The 19079-nt window shown below is 43.2% G+C and overlaps 1 protein-coding gene across 4 annotated transcripts in view; it reads left to right on the forward strand.

Moving 5' to 3' along the window:
* BMPER (BMP binding endothelial regulator) overlaps positions 1–19079 on the forward strand; it is a 154607-nt gene continuing 135528 nt past the window's right edge. The window contains exons 1-4 of one of the 4 annotated variants that reach the window (XM_064417729.1): positions 1–387; positions 886–1133; positions 2532–2695; positions 4625–4711. In XM_064417729.1, coding sequence (XP_064273799.1) covers positions 1100–1133; positions 2532–2695; positions 4625–4711 — 285 coding nt within the window. In that variant the 5' untranslated portion in view covers positions 1–387; positions 886–1099. Of the gene's footprint in view, positions 388–885; positions 1134–2531; positions 2722–3471; positions 3831–3917; positions 4401–4624; positions 4712–19079 lie in introns of those variants that run through there. The other 3 variants (XM_064417743.1, XM_064417735.1, XM_064417752.1) reach the window with 3 other exon arrangements.

Raw genomic sequence — 19079 nt, forward strand, 5'->3', positions numbered from 1 at the left:
ATGCTAATTCTAGTGACTCATGGCTGCCTTCTGCCACTTCTGGAAGAATTCCCTAGCCCTTGAAGAATGGGCCTCCTAGCAATTTTGACTTGCCAGTAAAAATCATGAAGAGAAATGTGAAAGTGATCGCTGTCTTCATCACTGTTGCTGTTGTTAACCATAAAGCTTTGTTTTTCTTTTAGGGTGGGTGCTGGGTGACCATGACATTCTTTCATGGCTGACCACTGGGAAAGCATCCCTGGAGAAGGAGCTGAGCTACACACAAAGTGGTAATTGTGAACAGCTACTGCTCCATCAGCTGGAAGAGCCAAGGCTGACCACTAAACAGAACTAATGAACATATCCTTTCAATAACAACTGATACCATGCAATGCTTATACAAAAGAGGTAAGTGCTCTGATGACATGACTTCTGTTTTAACTGCTGGCATAGCACAAAATCTCTGTATGTATCTGATAGCAGGACAACGTTTTTCAGTGTGAGCCTGTGATTTTGCTGAAATGACCACAGCTTTCAATGTTGCTTGGAAAAATAAGTAACTCTTTAAACAGGGATACAAAAGGGGAAAAAAAATAACCAACCCATCTTGAAACTTAACACAACATTACAATGAAAAGGGATGCTGATCCCTGATAAGGCAGGCTTGGGAGAGTGGGTAAGGGAGAGATAAAAAGCCAAGACAAACCTGTAGCACTGAGTGGGTGAAACTAAGTTGGGGGAGGATTAAGATGGCATATTTCCCTCCCAGGCTGGGTTTTGCTTCATGAGAGATTTAAATGAATGATCTTCCCCTGTGATATGTCATCGTTATCAATATCAAGGAAGCAACAAAGGTTGCTGCTAAGGATGAGCGTCTCTCTCATCTCCCCTCTTCCCCGATGACAGAGGAGATAGGGAACCGGGGAGACTCGGAGGCAGCACCAGTCCCCAGCAGGCTCTTCCACTGGACAGCAATGGGCAATGAAGTGTGGAGTAGCCATGGTCCAGGGAGACCTAAAGTCCCTTTTCAGGAGGCGCTTGAAGCAAGGAAGATGAGCAAATTCCTCGTCTCAGCACTGCTGCTGCAACAGAAGATGCACAGACGGAGTGAGCTCACCCCATGGACAATGTTTTCATGCTGCACATGTTCAGAGGTAAGTTTCAGGCCTAATCAGTGTGTTTAAGGTGCTTTAGTGATGATGACAATGGTTTCTTTCCATGGAAAAAGGAAAATCACGTCACAAATTTGTACATATTGCTTTGTGACTGCTCTGCTTTAGTACAATTTCATGAAGTATTTGTCTTAAGTGAGTGAATCATGGCAGGGATTGAGTGTGATGCTCAGTTGTTGTCACCTCCTGTCTTCATTTTGTAAAGAACTTTCCTCTTTGCGTTTTCCAGACTATTTTAGCATGTTCCCTGCTGTTGCTTGGATGCCTGGATTGTTATTTGATGCCCTCATTGTGATTTGTGTGTTTCTCACACCGGGTGATGTTAATATTTAATGAATTTTAGACCAGCATAAAGAGCAAATTCGATGCATTTGATAATATAAGTACTCTCCTGTGGTAGTTGTCACTTAAGAAATTATCAGGGTAGATTTATTTTTCCTATGGCCGTTGCTTTAGAAAGGTTGTGGCTGCACTGTAATTAGAAAAGGGAAATGTAACCACTGATTACAGATAGAGAAGTAAGAAAAAGCCAGCTTACCAGAAGATTCAGTACATCTTTCCAATGGAAAAAAACCATCTGGATGTGTGAAAATCTATTCTGGAGTAGGGGGTAATAACATGTACCCCTACAGACTTATCTTTGTTTAAAATGAATGGAAATGTAAAAATTATATTTCCCAGAAAAAAAAAATAAAATTCCAGGTTACATGCGTTGTACTTATATACTGAGTTTATAATGTATTCTACACAGCATGGAGAAAGTTTTGGACCTCACTTGTATTTTTAGGGAATATAAAAGCCCTATAATGGCGTCTAAATTATTCTATGTTCCTATGCAGCTTCAACCTGTACAGATTGAGGTTGGAAGAAAAAAAGTAGGTTTCCCTTCCTCAGGGAGAGGGATTTTGATAGTGATGTCCAGAAGGTGATCGGTGTCAGTTTTCTGCAGTCCCTCCCATAGGTTCAATTTCAGCTGGTTTAGGGCTTTTGCTTTCTACCCTAAAGGTAGCTGGCAAGTTGTGTTGAAAGTGAGGTGTACGTATCTTACTTTTTAGAGCAAAGGTGTACACTTCCAGAGGTCTTTCCTTTTGGGTTTTACTCTCAAAATGATCTTGCAAACCGAATTGTTTTGCATCTTACTGGAAAGTAAAATGTATTTGAAGCAGTCCTGTATACACCAGCCTGCTATGCACCTGATTTTCCATTATTTGTAAGCATTTTGGAAATCACAGCTCACATGCAGCCCGCAAAGAAATAAAATCAGAACGTGTAGAACTATGAAAGCATTTTTCAGCTTGTTGTCAGACCAGTAAATTTCAGACAGTGTTCATTTCCCCAAGTGAAACATCACAGTTTGAAAGAAATCGATTTCTAAAACAGGCTCGGGGAGATCTGTCACAGAAGAGTCTCCTGCCACACGCCACGAGTGTCATCCCGTCCAGACCCCGCGCCTCCGTGTGAGCGCAAACACTGGCTCTCGGCGATGTCTATGGCTAACATTGCCCGTGTTTGCACCTGGGACAGCAGAGCGTGGACCTGCGAATGCAAGTGTTAAGGAGGAGCTGCAAAGGTTTCAGCGGGGAGCGGCGGGTCCCGCTCGGCGGGCCGGGCTCGGGGAGGGAGCTCCGGGCGCCCCGAGGGGCAGAGGCAGCGCGGGAGCCGGGCGGGGAGGGCCGGAGGGAGCCCTTCGGGGAGCGGCGGGCTCAGGCTGCGGCGGGAGCGGGGAGGGAGGGAGGGGGGACCGGCGGCCGCGGCCGGGCGGGCAGCGGGGAGCGGATCACGGCGCGGAGCTCCCGGCGGACAGCCTTGGACCCCTCGCTCCCTCCCTCCCTCCCTCCCTTCCTTCCTTCTTTCCCTCCTTCCCTCTCGCCGCTCGCTGGCGGCTGGCAAAACCTGCCCGCAGCACGAAGGGCGCTGGCACAAGCTGGGGACGAGCCCGCCGGAGCCGCCGCGCTCTGCCCAGGTACCCCGGCCCTGTCCGAGGATCCGCGTTTCCTCCCCTGCTACTCCTCTTCTACCTTTTCCTCCTCTTCTTCTTTCCTCCTCTTCTGCCCGACCCTCTCTCTCCCTTTCCCCCGCCCCTCCCGCAGAGCGGCCGCGGGCGCAGCCCCCCGACGCCGCCGCCGGGCCGGGAGGTGCTCGGCGGGGCCAGGGAGGGAGTGGCCGGGCATCTCCCGGCAGGGAAACGGGGTCTGGGGCTGGCAGCCTGTCTGTGCGTGTGTGCGCCGGGGGGGAGGGAGGCATGGGGGCCGGGGGGTGCCGGAGGAGGGACTATGGGGAGAGGAAGGTATAAGAAGGGATGCGGGCAAGGGAGGGGGGTGATGGAAAGAGGGGGTGCGGGGCCGAGGGGCAGGCGCTGACAGCTGCTTTCCCCGCACCCACAGTCCCCTCCCCCGGTGCCGCCGTGGGGTGGGACTCCCCGGCGGGCCGCGGTCTCCCGTCCCGCTCGCCACCGGGGGTCGGTGCTGGGGCGGGCGTGCCGGGGTGGGCGGGCTCCGCCACCCGACGGCGCGTCCCGGACGCTGCCCCGCAGCCGGCGGGTGGGCAGCGGCACCCCCGGGACGATGCCGCGGCTCGGCGGGGGCCGGCCGGCCGCCCCGCGCCTCTGCCCGGCCTCCGCCGCCGTCCTGCTGGGCGTCCTGTGCCTGCCCGGGGCGCCGGCCTCCTCCCTGCTCACAGGTACGGGGCTGCGCCGGGTGGCATTGCGAGGGAAGGGCGGCCCCAGGTGTACCCGCGAGGGCTGGGGCAGGTGAGCACAGCCACCGTGCCGAGCTCCCCCCAAAAAAGGTTTTCTTGTTCCTTTTCTTCCCCCGCCCCATTCTCCCCGTTTCCCCTCGAGGGTTTTATCTTCCTGAGATCTGGGGCATGGAGCGAAAGGCAGAATCAAATTCTAGCGCAAGCGAGGAGCCATTAGACTTTGAGGAGTGATTCCAGCATGACAGAATACCGACTAATCAGCATTAGGGCTGTTAAGGGTTTCCTAATTTGATTCCGTTTGACAGTCAGCCTGCTAATTTTGACTCATTTGCCAAGTGGTTGCAGTGCATTAAAAGGATGCTTGGTTAAGGGCTTGCGCTGGTCCAAGTCCTCAGAGTGCAATGGACAGCTTTCTGCTGATTTCGGGGAGCTCTGGATCTATCGTTACAGACGTATCCTGCTTTGCATGGAGTACTCGTTATTCTCCACACGTCATCTGAGAGAAGAAAAAGCGTCCTTCTTTGCTATAACTGGGGCACAAAGAAAGTCTAGGTTTGTGCAGCACTAAAAGGCCACTCATTTCCTTGCTCTCTTTAGAGTCTTGCAGAAATGCTGAATGTCCTTGCCTGATTAAATCGGGCAAATTACTAAAGGGTTTAAAATCGAGGGCTAGGAATGGAGCAAGTGTTAAACCATGAGTGTGACGAGGATAGTTTCCAAAACTGTCAGGGTGAAATGAAATATGCTAGTATTTTAAAATTTTCATTTCTATTTCAGGATCGGTTGCAAAATGTGAAAATGAAGGGGAAATTTTGCAGATACCTTTTATCACAGACAACCCCTGTATAATGTGTGTTTGCCTGGTAAGTGTGTATTTCAGCTAGTAAGAACATCCAGACGTGTACTAAATGTAACTGCATAGAGAGGGGAATGTTTCAAATAATCAAATCTTGGGTGACTCTGTTGCCTTTATGTAACACAAGGTTATCTCAGAGCTGAGCTAATTGAAAGTAACCCAATACATGATCTGGCAATCATTTCTTTGACTTTAAAACCTGGGCACAAAGTTGTACATGAGTATATTTCAGGATGTTGTGAAACCTTGTTTACCATGTGAATTTGTGGGGAGAGCTTTCACAGAGTTGGGGGTGCACCCAGAAGCCTTTGCTTGTAGCTCAGCAAAAAGAAGGAAAGGTAAGGTTTGGAAACTCTGCTGCTTTGGGCTCCCACCTGGTCTCTGTCACAATTCCAGTGGGTGAGGAACTCCACAAGGGTGCAACGCGACTGTATGTGCTGTAATAACATGACAGTGAAAGGACAAGTGATGCTTTCATCAGAGTGCTTTGCCTGCTGTGCTGGGAGTTCAGCAGTTAATGGTGTTGTTAGCTGATACACATTTTGAGGAGACACATTCTGCTTCCTTGTCGTTCTGTTTCAGAGTTAAGCATTTTTGGGAGCAGTTCAGCTGGACAAGGCAAGGCCTAGGAGTTATTGTAAAACAGTCATTCTAAATAAAACTTCCTATGATATTTTTAAATAAAAGCCATAAACCTTAATTTGCCGTTGAATGCGAAGAAAAGTATAGGCTAGAAAGCTCTGTTTTACATTTTGGAATTTACAGAGTAGCTGAATGTACAAAACATGTTCTACTTTAGGACTGAGATATCAAAACACCCTCTCCCCCTAATATTATTGCTATTAATATTATTGTAAGCCTATAAAAGATGTGAAGAATTGTTTCAGACTGCCTTTTAGAAGGCAATTTTGACAATTGCAGGATCAAGATCATCTTGAACCCCTTGAGGTTGATATCTGTCACTGCACTGAGTTTAGTAGATTTTAGGTGAGATAATTGATAACTTTTTAGGTAATACTGATAAGGAATACCTTATTGATTTCTTCTGAGCAGAGTCGGGTGGGAAAAAGAGGAGCATGGGATGTGCCAAGTAAAGAAATCAAAGGGAAAACAGAAAGAGAGACGAAGCTGTGTTTTATCATGGGTCACCTTCCCAAATATGTCTGCCACCACTTTTGCTAATGGAAGCTGGTGTTAACCAGCGAGGAAGCAATTTATCTGTGAAAGAGCAGAAGTTCAGTCTTGGGCATCAGGGCAATAATGCATGAGGGTAAAACACTTGTATTTATAGATCTCTCTAGACCTTGGCTTTATTAAATCAATGAGCACCCTTTTAGTGTGTGAGCATGAAGAACTGCAAAAAGCATTGGATGTAAGAACTCTAAATCCCTGTGGTTTGCAGGGCTTACTTTAGTGAAATGGCAGCTGAGGGCATTTGGCTCCCTTCTGTGCCAGGAGAACACTATGTTTTATTAAGCACACAGATGCCTGGTGAGTTACTGCAGTTACCTGCCCTGGCTACACTCGGTTTTATTTCTGCCAAAGGATAAATGCAATCTCTGTTTCTTGACTTGGAAGCTGGGAGACTTGGTGGAGGAGGTGGAAGCCAGTCTGGAGATACTGGCTTTAGTGCTGTGCGACATCCAAAGCATTGACTTATTGGACTGCCCATTGCTGAAATCTTTGTTTAGGCCTGCCACAAGGGAAAAGATCAGTTTTAAGAGGTCTGGGGAAAGAGGAAACAAAAGAAAAAATGGGGTGATTTGTAACCAGGAAGAAATAGAAAACCAGATTGCCCTACATTCAACTAGAAATATTGATTGTTTAATAACAATTTAGTAAGGAATTTTTCTGGAAGAGTGATCATACTCTTCAAGGGCAAACCTGATGGATGTTCATACTGTAAGAAGTGAGCAATTAAAAAGAGAGCTTGATCAGCTGTTACAGAAAGGAAGCAGTTGCTGCTTAGGAGATGACAGAAAATTCAACAGAGGGCACTTATATTAAAAACACCACTAAAGAAAGTCACTGGAATTGCAGGTTGGATTATGGCATGTCTGCCTTAGTGGTGATGCATTTCCATGACCACAGGCTGCCATAAATAACAACACAAGTTATGGAAATCTGAACAGCTGGGATGAAGAGGAATATCTAAATAAGAATGGATGCCCCATCCCTGGCAATGTCCAAGGCCAGGGATGGGAGTCCTGTACAACATGATCTAATGGGTGGCATCCCTGTCCATGGTAAGGGGCCTGGAACTAGGTGGTCTTTGGGGTCCCCCTAATCCAAACCATTCTATGATTCTATTAACCTCCTTCCAGGACTTTGGCCATCTCACGGATTAGAGGACACAGAACTGAAATGCAGGAACTGTATTGTCAAGTGTTTGACAGAGCTTTGCAGACTGTCCTGTGGAGCATGCGGGTGCATCCTAGTAAGAAGGAACAAGAAGCAGCACAAGCAAAATGATCTCTGGCTTTCTCTTAATAGGCTGAATAATTTTGGAGGGTAGTGCAACAGGTAGTGCTCTAGGAGAAAATGTGGTAAACATTGGAAGCTCATGGATAATGAGTAAGTTGCAATAATGAAATGAAGACTGCAAAGAGCAATTACAAAATCAATTCCTTTTACACCACTGAAAAGTCTTGGCAGGAAGACCAAAACCAAAAGTTTTCTTTTCTCATTGATTAGCAGAGACAGGGTGGACTGATTTTCATGGTAGGAACGTGAGCAGAAACAAAGCAGATAGAGCACAGACTGCTGTCTTTTTGGTAGAAGCATCTATCTCTTGTTTTTGAATTTTATTGATAACACAAACTCCTGAATCTTGAATACAAGAGGGATGTTGGTGGGGATGTCCTAGAGATAGCCAAGTTTAGCTACCAAACCAGATTTGCTCATTCTTGAGCAGTTGCTCTAACATGTGGAAAGAGAAGCTGAGGTGATACGGAAGTTCACATAGAGGGTCATGTGCTGGAAGTTTCATATATGGTGTGTGAAGGTGTATTCACTTCTGAACTATAGGTAATGCTTTCTAATAAAAAGGCACTGCACCCACAGTGGGATAACTCTGCTTTGGATGTCCCTGCTTGTCAAAATGAAATGTTGGAGTACATGGAAGACCTTTGATGCTGGCTTTTGATATAAGGAAACAGGTAAGACTAAGGTTGTGTAGGTGTGTGTGTACATGAACACCGTAATGCTCTGCATGCAAATACTATCAGCTGAATAAACCTCTATGGGTAAAATCTCAAGTTCCCAAATTAATAATTTATATTTTCCTACTTAATGGTCTTAGTAATGCCATAAAAATGGTAATTTTTAATACCTCTAAGACAAAAGTTTCAATGTGAACTTTTACAATTACCACACTTTAGCAATGGCATAAACATGAGTGAATTTGATCTCCAAAGAACTTGTCATTATTACAGCTGACTGCAGCAAAAGGCCATTTTGTTTTTGTCCTTTTAGAGAAAAAGATCAAAGTCAAATAACAGAATGTGGTTTATCCACAAGGAATTTCTTGTAGGACTGATGAAAGCTCAGGTCTCCTAACTCCTGGTCTAATGGTTTGACTACAAAGGCATTGCTTTTTACTTCATGCACTTCCACTTTACAAGAGGATGTGGGTGACACAGTCACAATCTGAACATACTCCTTTTCTTTCGTGTCTCTCTGGCAACAGGCAGGCTGCACAGATGCCATGTTTTTGGTATGTCTGCTCTCCTGAGCTTTTTCTGAGGCATGGATGGGCAAAAGAAAAATTAAAGCTGTCTTCATGATCCAGAGGTTTGGGGAAGTATGCTTTACGACTTGCTGTTGCTCTCTGCAAAACGCTGTTAGAGCCAGAGTGCTTTGGTGCTCTGCCCACTTCCACTTGTGGCTCTGCATCTCCTCGGAGATGCACTGCCTCCGGAAATAAAACATCCGACCTTGTTTTCCATAGGATCTGAGATGCTGTAAAAGGGCAAAGAAGGCTGAAGGCAACTGAAAGTACCTGCTTTCAAATGCATTCACCTTATTTGCTGTTAAACACAGACACTGGAGAAAGTACTTAGAGCTGATGGGTAAAACAGATACACAGAAGTTGCACTGGAAAATTGTTTTTCTGATCGTGCCATGGCTGAGCATCCCATTGCAACTGTGTTTATAGCTAAAGATTTTTCTGGTGAAAGGATAGGAAATGCTCTCAGCTGCACCAAGCTGGGTATCAAATGAAGGTAGACGCTGAAAGGAAATGCTGTATGTTATGGGCAGTAAGTTAAACAACCCTATGGATAAAAATTGTCCAAAAAAAGGAAACTGTTATTTCAGATAATGGTGTGGCCCCTGACAGTACAAAAAACGTTGGAGAACATATGATTGTGACACTGTGTCATGCTTAATGGTCAACAGTAACAATGTCTTAAGTCTTGTTGGCTTCTGAAAATCAAAGTAGTGAAAGATTAGTGAAAGTAGTGAAGATTAGTGAAAAAAAAATTGTGTTTCAGGGAACTAGTCTGAATTGGTAACGATGATTATAGGTAAAAATACATAATCTGGATGGTATTCATAATGGAGTTATATTGACTCACTTTGAGAAATTGATTCCTGTTATTAAATGCTTTAAGACTGCAAATCATTAATGCAAAAATGATCTTCTAAAATTATCCTCCCACATCTGTGGAAAAATGATTTTTTTAAATAAATCCATAGGAACAATTTGCACATTTTGTGAGTTTGAGGAGCCCAAACATGTTGTGTATGACACTTTCAGATCTTTCTCTGTTATATGTGTAAGTTTTGGGCTGAAGGTAGTAGAGGCATAAGTAAATTTCTGTTAGTAGAACCAAATAAGGCTCCATAAATATGAAAGCCAAGCACATTTTGGTAAGTTTGGGACTTTTCGTATATTGAGGATTTTGAAATGTTAGGGGGAAAATGCTATTAACAGACCATTAAGGGAATTTTTGATTAGATTTCTTTTATTTGACTCTCAGCATTTAAAACAGGCATGGAATATTTAAGTTCGGATCTGGTACAAGTACGGTAAATGATGAAATTCAGCAGAGTTTTTGTTGGTACAGCTTTTTGGCTGGAAGGTATCTAACACTCAAAATAGAAGTAGGCTCACAACTGATATTATGGTATTTGCTTTCAAGAAATACGTGCTTCAACATACACGTGGAAAAGACATAAAAATGCTGCACTCCGTCGGAAATAGGTGAAATGAGAACCTGTGCATAATTATAGGGCGAGAATGTAAAAAGACCACAGAATTAACTTAGCCCGAGTTAAAGTTCTGAGTGCTGAGTTTTTTGAAGGTGAGATGAGCTCAGCAGTGACAACGATGACAGGTGGTGGTGCCAGCGGTGGTGTGGAGAGCCGTGTCATTTCATGCTCGTTTGTCATCATCTCCACGGACCCTGAACACCTCGCCAGCAGCAAGCAAGGATCCAAGAATAATGTATCCATTGGCCAGTGGTGTGTGTAATTTCAAAATGAACATACCAAAAATGCCAGCTGAAAGGGACAGGGTAGAAGTGAGGAACTGCAAGGAAATAGATAAGTGTACCTCAGCTAATGCTAGCCTTGCCATTGCAAGGGCTTCTAGACTTTTTTTGAAGGGAATGAATGATTTGAGTTTTTGTATGGTTTTTGTGGGGAGAAAAGGTCTTTTATTATCTTTTTTCCCCCAACATAATTTAGAACAAAGTGAGTTTTGTCAAGAAATAGCTGATAAAAGCCAGTAGTAATCTTGACAAACCACATCTAAACCAGAGCCATTTTCCCTACCTTTTCTCCTCCCCACTTCCCTCATGCTTGTGCCTTAAACTTACCATTTGCACCTGAGGAGTGGTAATCATATGTCTCAAGCTTTTATCACCTAAATCCAGACCAGAAGGAAATAAATGTGAGCCAGAAAGGATAACCAACTGTTGGAAATCTGAGAAAAGTTTGGAGACAGGAGCTCAGGAAACTAGAAATCAGAGCTTTGATTGCCATAAGTTTTATTCAGCATGAAACATCATTCTGTAGTTTAAATTTCCTCTTTTAAATCCAAATGAGCAGTGTAGAATTTGACCTTTGCTCATAAAAAAAGGTAAATTTGTCATTATAAAGCCTAGTGTTCTGCCTAGCTTGAACTAATAAATTGGTGAAACCAAGTGCAAGCAAACAAAAAACCTGAAGAAATAACTTTGACATTTGTTCCCCCCTGCATGCACACATCCCCAGCCAAAAAGAAGCCCAATCCTAAAAACCATGTCCTCATTGCAGACTAAAGCAAAACAGCTACTAGATGTGTTGGGGTTCTTTACCTATAGCAGAGCTGATTTCTGTGGCACAGTGCACAAGTTAAAAGCACGTAGCTAGCCTGAGAGCAAGTGTTTGACACATGTTCAGTGAAGATGGCAGTGTTTTAGTACATGAGGATTCAATTGTTGTTGCTTCAAGGTATAATGCAGCCCAGATGACTTTTAGTGGAGTAGTGCATATTAAAAACCAAACAAAAAATCATCAAACAATTCTTTCATACCTATTTTATTTAATTTAATTTCAATAGTTTACGTACATCAGCTACAGAGTCTACCAAGACTGCATCTTCTTTCAATTTAAATATTCTTGGTCTTTATTACTGTATAATACAATCAGCTTTCTCTTCACCCACAAAAAAAATAAACAGAGAGACAAAAAAGCCTATGATACAGTAGTGTACTGATAGTTTTCACCCCCATATTACTCCAAAGAGAATGCTTTTTTGATCGGTGCATGAAGGGTTCCTGAAACCCAAACATGCTCCAACATGATGAAAGTTTTATTAGTTTTTTTTTTCCCCCCAATACAGATGTATATGCAATCTCTTGGGAAAAAACCCAACACACCCCACCCCAAAAAACAAACCCTGAAAACAAAAACCAGACATAACGCCATGTCTGGTGCAGCAGGGTGTCCCATATGTGCTTTGTCATAGAAATGAAAGATATGTATGTTTGAATATGTATATATATGTATATATGAAGGAGGTCTTGCAAGAGAGAGGTGACTTAGATAAAGACCCAGAGGTGGATTGTGGTTGCTTTGGTAAGCTTTTCTGGAGGATGGTTCTGGTGGGTTCAGCTGTACTTGTTCTTAATTCATGCAAAACATCTGTGAAACAAGAGTCTGACCTGCCTGACAAGCTGTCTGTGGTAGAGGATGGTTACTCTGGCTTGATCCTTAAAATTTCCATCAGCAGTTTGAGAAATGTTCAAGTCAGTTTAGTTCCATATACAGGTATGCCCAAGCTGGTCAAGTAGTACCACATGCAACGCCTCATCTGATTTCCTCCTCTGGGGAATGAGCATGGATTGCAGAGTGTTGTTTGTTGTGTCTGTGCCAAGTGGACCTTCTGATGTCCACTTTCTGCACTTGCATATCCAAGAGCTGCCTCAGACTGTGGCACATTCCTGCACAGGTACCTTGGCCTTCACATCACTCTGCTTTGTCGTGACAATTATTTTGGAGATGTGGTACACAGTCATGTGTAACAGCTTATGATGAAGCCTTTCTGGAAATCTGCAGGCTGGAAGAAGCTATTTCATGTTGTTCTCAGACCACATGGGCTAGTGAAGAGTTCACTACTTGCACATTTCTAACACAGGCAGCTGCACTGAGCAAATACACATATGCACACAGTGCTGAACTGATTATAGGTCTTGGCAAAACCCTCCTGGAAGAGAGCTGGTGATATGTCACTGTAACGATGATGAAGATCCAATCCATCATGTATGAAAATGTGATTCTCTTTGGTGTAATTAAAGGATCAGATATCTCAAATACAAAAGAATATGTATGAATAATACATGGAAAAGTATGGAGGGCACAAAAATGCCGTAAACTAAATGGAAAAATGTAATATAACTTGCAAATGTCTTTGGAATGCGTCTACAATAAGCACAAAATGGATCAGTCGAAGTTGAGACACTTTTTTATTGCCAATAAGAAAAACATTATTAAAGAGCTGGTCCAATATCAAAATGGCATTTAAAAAGCATACGGTTACCTGTATATAGTTTTTATTAGCTTTCAAGTTTCTTCCATTGAGTTGTTAATGGTCCTTTTAAGAATTATGGTTCTGTAAGTGAATGGCCCACAGTGTCAGTACTTCTGCTGCTCTGCTTTGTGCTGCTGTATAAAAAGAGATATTTTTTCCCCACCAATATCTCATTTTATTTCTCCATCATGATTTAATAGAAAATTTTAAAGGAACAAAAATATTAAAAAACAACCAAAAAAAAAAAGAAAGAAAATGCAACCTCTTTGTATTGAGCTTATGGCCAAATAAAAGGCCATTGTGAAGAAAAAGACCCAATATTACATAAAAGCTTTTACCTGTATTACTACTATTAACATGAATATCATACTGGTACTTGCTTACCGTGTCCCTAATAACTGGTGTGATTACTTCCTCTGAGGCCTCTTGGCCTCTTCATCTTATGCATTAAGCTGCAGCTAAAGAGTTCCCAGTCTGTTTGGCTGATCGAGCTCTGTGCAGCATTTTGCATCCAACTGAATCAAGTGCTGGGCTCTGGATCCAAGTACAGCGTGGATCTCATCCCTTACCATCCCCAGAAGCTTAGAGGCTGACCTTGTGTGCTGACACCTGAATTTAATATACTTTTTGTCTGTCTCTCAATTTATTTATTAGACCTTTTTTCCTGGCTTTTTTTTTTTCTATTTTGCTCATGTCTACAATCCACTTGCTCTAGACAGTCATCCATAATCTGGTGTCAAAGTAGGACTGTGTACCACCACATTGCTGAGAAAATAACTTGTCTTCATGCATTGCCTATGATTTGCATGCTTTTTACTTGTCATCCATTCCACAAATCAACCTCCTGGCTATAGTTTTCATTTTCATTTTCTGTATTGTTTCCCAGGTTTTTCAGAGAGGGAAGCATTGTACCTGTGTGCTGGGAAGTGCTGTGGCAAAAGGCAGTACTGTGAAACAGCATTAGAGTTGAGATATATTTATTCTTGTGAGTGCTAAGGATGGGGAAGAAATGCCATGTAGAAAAAGTGATGCCAAAGACCTGACATTTTCTCAGACAAAATGCAGTTCCAATTTTTTTGAGTCCCTGTTTTAGGTAAGCCTTAGGGCTAAGCTTCAGTATTAGAGGTTGAGCGAGGCCATCTTTAACTCTGCCTCAGCTCTGCTGACCTGGTTGCACTGCATTTTGCTCCAGAGACACTCTAGTTCACACTGGGCATTGGCAGTTGCTCACCTGGTAGCAATGCAGCCTAAAGTATGTGCAAACCTCACCATGCAGTATTGAAACTTCCTGTAAGACTTGAGAAGTTGAGGATTGCCATTTCTGCCTCACACTGAAAACCAAGCATAGCTCAGCCCTGGCAGCTCAGGTCAACCCCAGGCTCCTCTGTTGGCTGCAGGATCAGCTGGCCCTTCCCCCATCAGGCCATGGTATGGCTCAAATCCTCTTTTATGGCTGAAGGTCTTGCCTGAGGCGTGGCGGCAGCAGCACCTTGCACTCCTCCATAACCAGGGGGATGCAAACAAATATGTTGCATAGCCCTGGCCGGGAAAATCAGATTTCTGACAGCTCATAGGTTATAAGTCTATGTGTTTTGGATTATGTTTCCTTGTTTAGGGTTTGTTTTCTTTTCACCTGCACCTGACATGTTTATGTTCAGTTATATTAAGTGGCTTCATTTCCCTTGGGAAATGGGAGCTTCCCAAGGCTTGGAATCATCAAAATGGGTTCTGATGGCCAGCTAGACTCATACATTTGCATTTGTTTTTCTGTTTTGTCTTAGGATTTATTAGTGGATGAAGAATAACAGACCTTGGTTGTCCTGAGATTGTCTCCTTGTTCTTTTTTATGTCTGGCTGTACAATTGAGGTATGGTTTGAGAGAGATGGAGAAGAGCTGATAAATGATTCCTCTAGGGCTACGTAATGATTATGATCTGATTGTGCCAGTTAGTGAAACATCTCGAGGTTGTGTCACCGAGATACCACTGGGGCAGGAAGGAGCCAGGCAGGGTGGCTGGCTTTGAGATAAGGCTGTTAGCTGAAGGATTGCCTGTAAGACATAAAACACTGATAAACCAGAAGGCTCTCTTGCTACAGGGAGGCTGTTGAACATTTGCTTGTTACAGAGAATATTTTTTTTTTTTCTGTCTATGACAGTGCAGAGAGGATAATTTTCATATGTAGCACTTTACCCTTCTACCAAACAGTCCTGGGGATAGCTAGCCTGGTGATTCAATCTGGAAAATCCTTTTGATTCAAATAAATGAATGAAATTATTTTGGCGGACAAAATGAAAGACATGCAAGTTCTTTAGCCTACAAACCAAGGCTTGGAGGATGTTTGTAAGTGCAGTGGATGAAAAAATGCTGGAAAACTAAAATTGCTACACCTTAAAATGTTGGGGGTCTGGTAGTGTAAAGAACCTTTTTAACAGCTGCATGTTTGAGGCATAATCTGCCCATGATCTATAGACATGAAGCACTTCTGTAGGAAATTGTTGATGTAGACATTTAAGATGCAACAGAATGCAAGTTCATTTTCATGAACTTGTTTAACATGAAAATGCAGAAGAAATTGAAGAAGTCTGCAATTTGTATGGCTTCTGAGAAAATGTCTGCATATGTTCAGTTTAACTTGGCAAGGTTTTCGATCATAATTTGACCCAAAAATCAATCTGAAGTTGAAATTTATAAAATATCTAGAACCTGAGCTTATGATAGTAAGAAATTGGAATGGTTTAATGCACTTGTTACGTGAAGCATACATATTCGCTGCCTAAAACTTTATATAATCGTTTTAGTACGAAAGGAATATCCTCGATATCATTGGGGTTTTTTTAAATAATTAAACCAGTCCACATAAAAAGAAAGATAAAAAGGTGGAAGCCAAAAAAGGGGAAAAGGAAGCAAATCATATACCAGAAAAGGGAGTTCCACTGGAAGGCAGCCTTTTGGAGAGATGAGCAGGCAGCTCCAAGCCTGCTGGAGCTGGAGTCCTTGTGCCCTGTTCAGTGGGCACAAGGAGTGCAGGCAGGAGGGGATGTGGATGCAATGTGACTTCAGGAAAGTTATGCATGGCCCTGGAACCAGGGCTTTAGAAGGATTTGAAGTGTCTTCTGGAGAATTAATATGACTCCTGTGTTTGTAGACAACTTGTGTCTGTTCCCACCAGCGGATTTGGGTTAACCTGCTGCGTGGTGCTGAGCTTGGGCTGCTGGCCCAGGCAGCCCATGCTTTCTGCCTTCCTCCATTGAAGAGACAGCTCTGAAGAGGAATTCCTTACAGCTGTCATGCCGAGCAGAGAGCTGGCAGCAGTTGCTGAGTACAAGGCCTTTCCCTAAACCCCCCCTCTGTTTTGGGGCCAAGGACCTCATGCTGTGCCATTCAGGGTTCACTGCTCTGACCTGGGTGACAGGAGCATCTGCTTCTATATCATAGAGCTTAATAGGTGGAGGCTGGGGGAGAACAGCAGTTTATTGTATAAAGCAGTATGTCGAGAGTCACTGATGAAGAGATTAGTGATCTCATCTTGGTCAGGAATTTTCCCTCTCTTCTCTAGGGTAGAGAAGTATGTTTCAATTGCCCATGTAAAACACAGCAGTGTGGACAGGCTGGATGAAAGTGTTTCTCTTCTAATCCAGACCTGGCTGTGACTTGGCAACAAGTACTTTCTCTAATTGCAGAAGAAGGTACAGTTAATAAAAAATTAAGTTTCCAAGACCTCAAGTGGATACTTTTTCAGTTTTCCTCGGTTCAGCTGCAGGTTCTCTGTTTTATACTACACTTGAATCTCTCATCATAAAGAGCCCTTCTTGTGCTAAAGGCGTGAAACTTTTGGATTTCAGATCATCTTTCCACCTCCCCTAGCTGTCCAGGTAGAAGGATTGCTGCCTGAGTTCTTCTCAAAGAGAAGAATGCTGTCCCATACAATGAAATCATGTCTGTCTGCCTTCAGAGCACTGTGGACTTTGAGCCAGGCATAATCTGTTTCCTGACATTTGAGTCTCATTAATTGGGTTAACAAGATGCTATCTACACTCCATACTTATGTAAATAGAACCTACTAGCAAAGATCTTAATGGCACCTGATATATCACACTGCCTTTACATCTATCATGAGGTACCACTGCGGGAGTCACTTCCAAAAGCAGGTTGTGTTCTTGGTCCCATGGGTCCCTTTATAAGCTGTAAGAAATGCTGGTGGTCAAGGCCAACTGTTCAGATGTCTTTCAAGTGTCCCACTGGTGACCAAATCTCACTTTGTCAAGATGACAAATGACTTGTGCATACCCTGTTCACCTTCAAGCTTCGCTCTAATGTCAGCTCCATTTACTTGTCAAAAACAGGTATTTTTTTTACTTCCAGCAGTGCAAGTGGGGCAAGGGAAAGGCAGGAGTGAAGGGAACACAGGCTGAGGAAAAAAACCTGCTTGTATGGCTTCTATTCAATGTATTATTATAGTGGAGATTTGCAAGCTTTGGACATACCAGAATCTGTTTGTTTGTACATGTGCAAAACAGAAAGAAGGGAATTTGCTTTTCAGAAGTGAGAACTGTCCCTGCAGGGCTACGATTATGCAAAAACATGTTTTAACCACTGGAGTTTTCAAGAAGAAAGTGGTTGTGCAAGATGAGTTTCTTATTTTGGACAGCAAATTTTTTCCAGAGCAGCATTTAAAAATAAGTGTTTAATTAACAGGGTCTACCCAGAGCATAGGGCATTGTGCATGTGTCTGTACTGAAGAGCTTGACTCAAAGCTCTGAGCTCTCATGGGTGGTTTCATTGACTGCAGTGGTATTGTTATGTGGCTAAGTGATCACTGCTGTGATTGAGGGCTGTTACATCTCACCCAAAAACAGCCATGGCCAGGCCACAAAATATGGTCAAAGTCAGCTCAAGGACTGTGAAAGTGACATTGACAGCTTTGGCTTTTAGTTTCTTCTCAATGACTTCCATATCGCTTTTGCTTAGTCCACAAGTCAAATTATGCTTTTTCTCCTATTAGCTACAGTGTTGGCTGAAGTTTTGAAAGTCACAATCTTACTTAATTTGGCAGTGTGATTAATCACAACAAAGGAAAGCTTATTCTACCTTTCTTCTTTGCAACTGATGGAGGCAAAGAAGTTTCAGTAGATATGAAGCAGAAACACCCAGAAGTGAGATGTGTCAAATTAAGCATCATGGTGTCATAAGCTTTTCTGACTAATTCTCCCAAGACCTTGAGCCTTCCTTTGCTGGCAGCAGCTGGATGAAGACGTCTTGAGGGTGATGCCTGCCGTGAGTTGCCCATGACCCAGGATTACCACAGCCTCAGAAGATTTTACTGGCAGCCAAGTAGCAGTTGCAGCAAAAATGAGTGCAGCTTTGCGAGTGGAAGGCAGCATTGAAAGACCCTGAAAGCTTTTGCCTCCTCTGAGGGGTCCTGTCTAAAATGTTCTTTTTCCTTGTCTCTTCCCGCTCTTCTCTATGCTGATTGACAAATTGAAGGCTGCGCCTTCTCTCTGCAGACTCTGCTGTGAATAACCTTTTTTTATTTTCTAAAACCACTGCGTAGCACAGGCAAGATCATGTAAGAAAACAAATTCAGGGTCAGTTCTCAGTTTCCTTGCAAGTTCATTAAAACAGCAGTGTCTGGAGGCCTTTTGCCTAAATAATTTCATAATAGAAAACAGACTCTCGTTGCTTCTTTCTTTTGGGCTACTATTTTTATTTGGTTGTTGTTCCTCAAGCGTTTTGGTCCTATTTCAAAACTTGCTTCAATTAAATGAAGAGTCTGGTTTTTTGGTGCTTTCCGGTTTAAAAGCTGTACAGCAAAAACTTCTAGGAGTCCTCTGGATTATGAAGCTACGATTGACAGGGATTTTCCTCTCAAAACAACATTAGAAAACCCCAAAGTGTAGCTTAAACATTTGAAAGAAAATAAAAAAAACCCTCCCCTTTCTCTCCCCTAGCTGAGAACTCCTGTCCCTGCTTCTGGCATGCATCACATCTTTGAGGATACAGTATCATGAGAAAACTGTCACTTGGTGATGTATTAGGGTAATATATCATGAGAGCATCGTTTCTTTAGAGGATATGGGCAGTAAAAGACATGATTCTGGCCAGACAGAGCAGCAGGGGACCCTGCTCTTTTTCTTTCCTTTTCTTTAATCTAGCCCTGTTTTTGTGTTGTACAGAAGTGAGTTTCTTCATGGGATATGACTGGTTGCAGAGTAAGTTAGGAGGCCCATTGGGCTTTTTAAAGTCTTTAAGAAGTACATGGCCTCAAGGGCTGCTTTGTTCAAAGTTTTTAGAGCAGACTGAAGCCCAAAACTAGAGCATTTGCCACTGCTGAAATCTCCAGTGTAAAGACTGAGTGA

This window comes from Passer domesticus, chromosome 1, assembly GCF_036417665.1.
Source record: "Passer domesticus isolate bPasDom1 chromosome 1, bPasDom1.hap1, whole genome shotgun sequence".
Classification (NCBI taxonomy): Eukaryota; Metazoa; Chordata; class Aves; order Passeriformes; family Passeridae; genus Passer; species Passer domesticus.